Consider the following 9,270-nt stretch of genomic DNA (forward strand, 5'->3'; position numbering starts at 1 on the left):
CTCTCTCCCGGCGGCATTTAGCCATGGGAAATACAGGATCCCTTTGAGCTCGACCAGCCGCACACTCCCCTTTCTATTCTTGTCCTTTGTCTCTTCTCAGAAGAGATTTCTTTTCCTTGCGCGGTTGCAATTTTGCCTTGCCTTCTCCTCCCTTCCTTTCCTGATCTTCCGTCTTAGTCTCGGTAATCCAGCAAAAGGAAAAAGTAAACGCTCTCTCTGAGTTCCTTGTGTCCAACAAATACACGAGTGATGGTGAGACAATAGTTTAACGGGCCAAGAAAACCGAATCTCGTAGAGCAGATGCTCTCATTAAGTCCTGCCCCGAGAAAATCCTTGGGATCGATCTGGAAGAAGTAGGACTGAAACGCAGATTGCTATGGTGACCTATGAGGCAGCCGGTTGGTGCAGAGCCGCCACCCCTCTTTCGCTGGCCACCAGCTCGGCTTTGCCTATTCTGCTTCACCTATGTGTTCTAAATGTGAGTTACTAATTTCGGGACTTCTGTGCTTCATGGGAAGGGCCCTTGGACAGTCAGTTTTTTTTTTTGCGGGAGCAGGGCAAACGAGGAGATCTCTGCACTGTGACTATGTGGGGGAGGACAGACACGGACTGCCCAACCTGCAGAACTACGCCACAACGTTGATGCCTACACACTGACTGGCTGGAGTCAGGTTTGCAGAGACGTACAAGAATACACTTTGATTCCTTCTGATCGCGAAAGTGTCAAAGCGTTCTCCTCAGTGGTCTTTAGCCTCAGAGGAGAACGCTTTGCCACGACATTGCTTCACCTTCGCAGAAGAACAGAGTTCGTCTCACTGCCACGCAAAAGTCCCGCAACGCCAGTCAGGATTGTTTCGGACAGTGGGACACTGGACTTACATCGCACACCAGCGACGTCCTGAGGCCGGACAGTCGCTGCCACGCAGCAGCCACTAGTCATCGGCAACGAACCGATTTGTCTCCTGCTCCACTCGCGCGAAGAAGGAGTAGGTGTTCTTCCCTTTTACAGTGTCTTGTGGGGCCCCGCACGTCTGGCAGCTCCCCCGGCCTCCGTGTGTACATGACACGAAGGACCGCCGCACCGAGTGTGTAGCAGATTTGTCTGCAGATTTTCCCTTCGCTCAGGGTAGCAATGTCCTGCTGAACCACCTTGTCTTCACAGCTTGTCATGATGAAGATGCTTTCTGTTCATCGCCGAGGCCTTGGCCTTATCAGTGTCTGCTTTCTCTGCTCGACTCTTTCCACGTCTTATCTCGTCCAAGGCGAGCGTCCACGAGTCAGGCAACCAGGCAGGCGAGAAATTCCTACTCAGCCAAGTGTCGGCACTCCATCATGCGACCAGAGTCCTCTAGCGTTCACGCTGGAAGGCGAAAGTCAGAGTTTTCAGTTCAAATGCCCAGAGAATGCGAAGTGACCCGGTGGAAAGCGAAGCTTCGCTCTCAAGTCGAGATCCGAATCTGGAGGCGCTAGACAAAATTTACGAGCTCGCTCCGGAAGGCAGGTCCGCGAAGACGTGCGGGGACAGTCAGCGGAAGCTCTCTGAGCTCGCTCCCGGATCAAAACTTGAAGTGGTCGGGGCGGCAAGTGAGCATCCGGTTGAACTCGGGGCCGGCAGCCAGACAGTGTTCAACCTTACCCTCGTTGCCGCCGAAGGGGAGGATAAACACTTCTGCTACACTTGCACTCCCGTTGAAAAGCAACCCCCTGGTCCCGCGGGGACACCATGCAGCGTATTTGCGACGGTGCCCGCGAAGAAACCGGTGCCACCTCCAAACGAAAACGTAGACGGGCAGACAGAAGAGCAGCCAGGCGGCCAGACAAATCAACAGACTGATTCCGGCGCCTATTCGCCTTCGCTCTTCAGCTGGCCAATGCTAACTGCAGCAGGGTGCGCGTCGGCATTAGCGCTCCAACTCTGAAAAGAATGCTGCGTCCCCCCGGAAAAAGGACGACTGTTTCCGTCCCGTCCGCTTCTGCTCTAGCCGCAGAGAATATAAGGGTGGCAAAGAGAACAAGGAGAGAAAGAGAGAGAAAACAGGGGAGGAGAGGAGAACAGAGAGAGAGGAGAGTACGGTCGCACAACAATGGCGATGAGGTCAAGACACGAGTTTGCGAGTGTGCATGGCCGAAAGGATACAGAAAGTACGTAGAGAAGGGCGGTCAACCAGAATGAAAAAGCAAGGAAGAAACAATATGAAAACTAGGTAGAGACAAGGCATACATGTGGGCTCGAAGGGAAGAGGAGGTGTACGCTGAGGTAGCCAGAAGACGGAACTTTATCTGTGTAGTTCTTGAGATCTATCTCGAACACAGCCTTCTTGTTTTGGGCCCGAAGGAGATAGACTTCTTTGGGGACAAATCATATGAAGCATACAAACGCTTTGGAAATATGAGTATGGCTTCCCTCCTCGGTTTCATTCCCTTTCTTATTTTCTACTCCCTCTCTCTCGTTCTGTCCGCCTTTTGCTCTTTTGTGGCCAGGTAAGAATGAGACGCAGGCCGCAATCATGACTCGGTTTGTTTCTTTCTCTCTATCTTCATGAGTCTTCGCCTTGTTCTTTCCCGGGGGGCGGCAGGCTACCCAGAGGGCCTGCCTCAATTTTATAGGCTCTCCTGCGCCCCCGCCACTCCTCTCCTCCCGCTGTACCCTACAGTGAATTTCGCTCCAAGGCTGTGCACACAGCTACCCAAGTCACCGCTTTCGTCCCTTCACGTCAAACGCATTCGCAGTCACGTCTCCCTTTTCTTCAGGTTGGACAACGCGAAGAGAAAGCTGAGTTCGGGGAGGGGCTTCTTTCTTGTTAGCCATTCTATCTGCGACACTACCACGTAACTTTGCTGGAGCACAGCAGATCAGAACTCTGAAGCACATGACAAAAGAAATGACAGTAGGAAAGAAGAGGAGAAACGAAAACAAGCCTCAAAAGCAGAAGGCGTCCGTTCACCCGGGCGTTTGGGAAAGCCGTTTCTCGATCCGAAAGACGGACAACTCTGGGGAGGGACAAGGTGGCGGGGATGATCTACTACGAAGCTCGACAGAGCAGAACGGCTTCCTCCCTCCTGTGAACCCGCCCGTTCACACCCTCCAGACTCCATTTCAGTTGCAGCTGCTAGTGCCGGTAGACTTCTACGGTCTTTCTCCCTCTTCAGGCAAGAGGGCTTCGAACAGCGAGTTAAACTGGAGCAGCACACAGAGAGAGGAAAGCCTCTGCTTAGAGCACGGGCAAGCGTACCTACACTGCACCACTCATCCGCAGATTACCTGCTTTACAATATCGGCCCGGAGTGTACCATTGTCCTCAAGTCCGGGTATAATACAGACAGATATGCGTACGTATATAAATATATACATAGGCGTATCTTTCTGTCTCTTCTGTCTACTCGTGAAACACCGACAGAGCTAAATCTGGGAGTGTCACAACTCCGGACCAGTATACGGAGTTGTTCTATGGACCACACCCTAGTCGCGAGATTGAGCCGTCCGCCAGCCACCCTGGAATAATTCGGGTAATTTCTTCCTTCTACAGTCCATACATTGGACGCAATTTGTGCAGGTACTGTGCACTTCGTCTACTTGTACCGTGCGTGACACGAGCTTCCGCCTGCATGGAAATGATAATCTCCTTTCCTTGCTTCTTGTTCCCTAGAGCGACGGAACTGTTTTACGATATCACAGGAGCCGTCAGCCGCGGAAGGCAGCGCAGTCAATTCCGGTGTCTTCAAGGTCAGAGAGGCTGTCCTTCTATGTACGGATCGGGGTCAAACAGTACTCGAGGAAGCATGAAAAAAGCGTCTTTTCGTTGTTCTGAGAAACACAGTGTTTCAGTGGTAAACCATCAACCCCACTGCACACCTTGCAGCGCTTAGTATGAACCAGCTGAACACCGATTGCGAACTAGAGCCAGACTCGGTCTGTTGATCTGTCGGCTTGTCTGTCTGGTCACCGGTCTGCCCATTCGGCGGCTGCACTGGATTCGGCACCTGTGGCACCGTCACAAATATGCTACACTTCTTTGTCTCGCTGGCTCGGCCAGCATGGACAACAGTGCAAGTGTAGCAGAAGTGTGTTTCTTTGGGTTGGGCGGCACCGAGAGTGAGCTTGAACACCTTCTGGCTGCCGGCGTCCTGACCAAGGTCCTTCGTTGGTCCTGTCTTGACTTCCTCGAGTGTCGATCCCGGCACGAGCGCCTTGAGCTCCCCTAGACTGGGGCCACACTGCTGCGCTTCCCTCGCCTCTGGTGTGAGCACGTAGACTTTGTTCAGGGCGTTAGGATCCAGGTCCGCAGCCCGACCTCCGGCCGACGCTTGCTCCACAGGGTAAAGGTTCGAACCCACTGGGCATTTGAACGAAATACTCTCACTTTTGCCAGTCAGCATGAGGTCCTTAGTCCCATCCGCGCATGTGCGAGGCTCGACCTTTTGTCCATCTTCAGTGTTCACCCCGTCCAGTTGGGTGAGTTTAGCGCCCGCGACTGGACCGGGACAAGGCCTGCAAAACGACAGAAGGATGAGACCTACACTGGTCAGAGCATTTATTCGACGTTCAACAGGAAGCACCTTCATCATGACTACGGCCTTCGAAAGAGAGTGATTTGAGGGGATATTGTCCGTTAGAGTGAAGGAAACTATACCCGCAGAAGCGCTACACATTTGTACGCGGGACCGTTTGTGACGTGATTCACAATAAACAGACCGAGGGGAGGGGGGGGGCGGAGGTCTGCGGGGCCCCGTGCGAGAGGGTGAGAAAGCAGCCGTTCATTTGTGCTTCACAATAGTGGGACACAGGGGAGACGACCAGATTGTCGTCAGATGAGTAGTCTGAGCCGAGTGTCAGCGTGGCCGTCCGGAACAGGAGAGAAGGCCAGTTTCTGTGGGTTTTACAACCTGTCCAAGAAGAAAGCGACCAGAGTGAGTTTTCAGCCAAAGAAAAAGAAGGAAGGCATCTCCTACGAGACAAGAAATTCGTACCACCTCGGCTCTTGGCGGGAGAGATTCTCGATGTGGAAGAACAACAGAGTCAGGTAAGGACAAGCTGATGATGAGCTACACGCTGTAGCCGGTGACAGTTCCTTAAATCAGCACGGTGCCGATTTTGCATCAGTTGTGCTTTCCAGTGCTGATGTCGCTTCTACTGATCTTTCGTCTGTGGGGTAGGGTTTAAGCGGCGCTGTTGACTACAAGAGCAAGACAAGTGACGACAGCTCTACACTCCGTCCCTGAGGGGAGTAGGTACACTGCACCGCCCATCTGCATAGTACCGATTCCAGCCAAGCTGTGAGGCGAAAGCTCTACACTCTATAGCACCGTATATGAGGTTGCATACCCTGAATGAAAGCCCAGAGCATCACGGCCTCATAGACAGAGAGATACCTCTGACGGAGAGGGGCCAGGTCAAAAACACCCCCTACAAGTTTCCTTGCCTTTCTCTTAGACCGGCCAAGCAGTCAAGAAAAAAATATTCTCTGGACCAAGCCGGACCAACCCGTTTTGTCCTGTTCCTGCACGGATACCGCTCCACTGACGGAAGCCTCGCCCAGTAACTCCGCTCCTAATTTGACAGCGCTGTCGTCTACTCTTCGGTTCTGTGCACTGCCTGCGTTGTGCACAAGTTCTCTGTACAAGCGCGTCGTCTACCCTCGGACGTGTAGCTGCCTACGCGTGCAACTTGATCCGTGTTACTTGGGTCGTCTGTCCGTGAAGAACTGTTCTCTGGCGTGTTTGAGGAGCCCTCAGCCAGGGCGCAGCGGCTCGGAATTTTGAGTCTGAGCGCCGTGATGAATACAAGCAGACAGGGGAAGACGCTTGAGGAAAGAAATCGTTTTTGCACGCTCAAATGCTACATCGATTCATCTCCAAGGAGGTCAATCTCTTTTGCCGCGAAACAATTCTAAGAGCCGTCTCTCCTCCTCCGAGCACCTGCGTTTCCACTGTGCACAGCTACCCGTCATACCGCCTTTTGTCTTCTTCCCTTTTCTTGTGAAATGCATACACACTGTACCGGGGTACTCAACATTGCTGTCTGAATGCGTGTGTCTCTTTCCTTGATCTTTCTGGTCGTGAAAGAAAGGGAAGGCGTCTTCTGGACTCTCTGAACTGGAACTTGCCAAGAGTTTTTGTTTTTCTCCATGACGCCAGAGTCTCGCCGGGCTGCGTCAGCTCCATGGAGACGAAATTCGTTTCACCGGATTACGGAAACATCGCAGAGTCGCCCCGGACTGTTGCTGCACAAGGGCAATGTCCTAGTGTCCGGTGGACTCGGGCGTGGCGCCGTTACTAGTCAACTGCAAAAAGTTCCCGACTTTCCTGCTCTGGTGGAGGGCGAACGCTTGCAAACGGGCCCTCTCAGAACATCACGCATCCACCAGTGGTCCTGCCTGGCTTGTAACGTGTCGCTGAGGATTACGGTACAAACAGTATAGCAGCCTTGTGGGCATGTTCCCCCTTCACTTTCGAGGGCAATATCTCCATGAACCACTACAATTTTCTTAGGCCCGGAAATCACAATGCGAATGCTTCCGTTGATCGTCGAATGACAGCCCTTCTCAATATCGAAGTCTTATCTCTCTCCGGTCTCGGGCCGTGTCTCGTTCATGGAGGTGTGAGTGCTAGACTCATTCACCACAAGTAGCGGCAGTAGTTTCACCTGCGCCTCCCCCTGTCGAGTCCAAAACGTGCCAGACCGAACGTCTTGAGCACAGGCTGAGTGGGGACCGTTCAGGTGCAACAACAGTTCAAAGCTTTACCCGGTGGACGAAGCTTCCGTCTAAAACTCGAAACTGAACTCCGGTGAGCTGAGAAAAATTCACGTGCTCACCGTGGTGAGCTATCCGAGAACCAGTGTGGCAGCAGATCGGGGGACCTCAGCGTGCGCGCTCCTGGATCCACACCCGAGGGACCGTGCCGAGAAACGAAGATGTTGTCCGGGAGAAGTCCGTGATCCAAAGTCACTCCCGGTGCAGCCGGAACCGACGACGAGCACTTATGCTACTTCTGCGCTCCCGGCAACGGGGAAAAGTTGCTCGCTTCGTGTGGCATATCCGTCACTGTGCCCGAAAAACCAGTGCTGCCGTAGAACGGGCTCCGAGATGAGCAGACAGATGACCAGACTACGTCTCGCTTTTTCTCACTTTGCGCATTGGGCTGGGTGACACTGCGTGTAGCGGCCTTTGCCTCGGCACTGCACCATGAATGACGCAATCTCACTGAAGAAGCGATCATGGTTCTTCTCCCTGCAATAGTGTTTCGCCACGCAGAGAACTGAGGTGCTTTGGTTCTTGGTGGCCCCAGGACTGGATGCCCTGTCCGTGTCCCACGTGGGTGGTGGAAATCTCATAAAACCAGGAGTATCGTTCTCTCGTCTGCGACAGCGCGAATCAGAAATAGGTTCACCGCATCCTCCTGCACGCAGATACGCGTGAGGAAGTTCCCGAACTCAGTGAGTACACTGTGTACACTGGAAGACAGAAGAATGGACGAGATTTCAGCTCGAGGCGGCTGGCCGGCCGGACCTTTGGGAGAAAGAGGCCATGAGCGTAAAGAAGCCCCAACGCCTTGAGCCGAAGTCACGAGACCGCAGAAAATGCCCCTTCGATTCTTTCACCACTAAATAGGACAGAAGGAAGGGTATGTAATTGTATTTGACTATGTATGTACAGATTCTTGAGTACAAGGGTACGATGTGTACACACTTCACGCCAACAGTGTAGAGTTTGGATTCTGCGGGCCGGGTGCAGCGTATCGATACTCCGACGCGGACACAGTGGGGGGGGCGGTTTTATCGTGCTGCACCTCTACTTCACCTGGCTACTTGACCCCCGGAGAAGAAGGGCAGAAAGTAGAACTCATTGAGCCACTATAAGGCATCTAAACCGGAGCCCCCCCGGTGGGAGGGAGCTAACGAACCATCAGCGGGAGAAAGCAGCTCTGCTGCGCCCGGGGATCTATCAGATTGTCATCTTATGTGTAGCCGCTCTTCCTTCCTACAGCGCACCGGGGGAGGGAAATTGAAACATCCCTCGAGCCCTGTCTGGAAGTGTAGGAAGACAGATTACTCACTCTCCCGTCACAATAGTGGGACAGAAAAGAGAGACAAGACAAACTGCCCTCGAAGTGCAGTATTTAGTGCACGGCAGTGTCCGCCTTCACAAGACGTTGCCGTTGCTCGAAGTCGGTTTGGTTCCTGGTGAGCACTCCAGGGTGGCGCAGCAGGATTCCACTACGGCAGCAGAACGGACTTGGTTCTCTTGAGTCTAATGCATTCTCTCGCGCCGGACGCCAATGAAGAAAACCACATGTCTTTCACCGAAGTCGTGAGACTTCGAAGTACCCTTCTGATTCTTTCACCGCCACAAAGAAGAAAGATACATGTATATAAGCCGACTCGCTCCGAACCGCACAGTGTGTGTACCTTTCACATCAATACTGTAGGGATATACCCTGCAGATCAAGGATTCTGTATAGGCAGTCGCCCACGTGGTCGTGGGAGAGGCTTCCTCTCATTCCTTGCTGGCCCAGTTTCACTGGCTGGCCAATCCTCTGAGAAGAGACGGAAGAAAACAGTACCATTCGAAAAAGGACACCGAAGTAGAGCCTTCACGATATGAAGGAGCTGGCAATCCATGAAGGGGGCGACAGCGACTCTGCTTCACCCGGAGAGAATGTAAGGGGGATGAAGCGCAAACGAAGAAGCGGCAAGAAACAAGCAGAGACCAACACCAGAGAAAACAGAGGGAGACAGAGGAATAGTGGAGAGAGAAGAGAGCAGGACAGCTAACAATGTCGGTGAACGCAGTGACGAACGTGCGGGGAGAAGCGGGCCTGTTGGATGTTGCTGGGAGTCAGGAAGTATTTATGGGCAGGTTGAGTGAAAAAATGGGGAAAGTAAGACCTCAGTACATGTAGTAGAGCGGGGCAAGACAAAGACACGGGCTAGCAGGCAGAAGCATGTGTATGGAGAGGTTGTTGGAAACAAACGATCCTCCTCCACAGACAGTGTGGAAGTTCTCTTTTTCCTTTGCACATTCACGCTGCAAGTAGCCTTCACTTCTTTTAGCGTTTAAAAAAAAAAACTTGTAAGGGGGGGGGAGTTTAGGTCCTGTAGCACAACCGCAATGATCGTTACTTCTCGCTTCTTCTTCTGTCTTCATGCGTTCTTGTCTGCCTCCCTAGCTGGCCCTGTTCTGTGTATCTTCACCCCCCGTCGTCCATTTAAGAAAGAGATGCATCGCGAGATACTTAGCTTGTTTTTAAGGAAGTGTATCAAAGTGAAGC

General features: G+C 52.8%; 1 protein-coding gene across 1 annotated transcript; it reads right to left on the reverse strand.

Annotated features, from left to right (window-relative positions):
* Positions 1–2,692: 2,692 nt before the first annotated feature.
* CSUI_004312 (uncharacterized protein) lies at positions 2,693–4,566 on the reverse strand (the record flags this gene model as incomplete). The annotated part of the gene is made up of 2 exons (XM_068064505.1): positions 2,693–2,861; positions 3,854–4,566. The coding sequence occupies 2 exons, from the start codon at positions 4,564–4,566 to the stop codon at positions 2,693–2,695; spliced, it is 882 nt and encodes a 293-aa protein (XP_067923514.1).
* Positions 4,567–9,270: the final 4,704 nt, after the last annotated feature.

The sequence above is a fragment of the Cystoisospora suis genome (assembly GCF_002600585.1).
Source record: "Cystoisospora suis strain Wien I chromosome Unknown contig_1997, whole genome shotgun sequence".
NCBI classification, from domain to species: Eukaryota; Apicomplexa; class Conoidasida; order Eucoccidiorida; family Sarcocystidae; genus Cystoisospora; species Cystoisospora suis.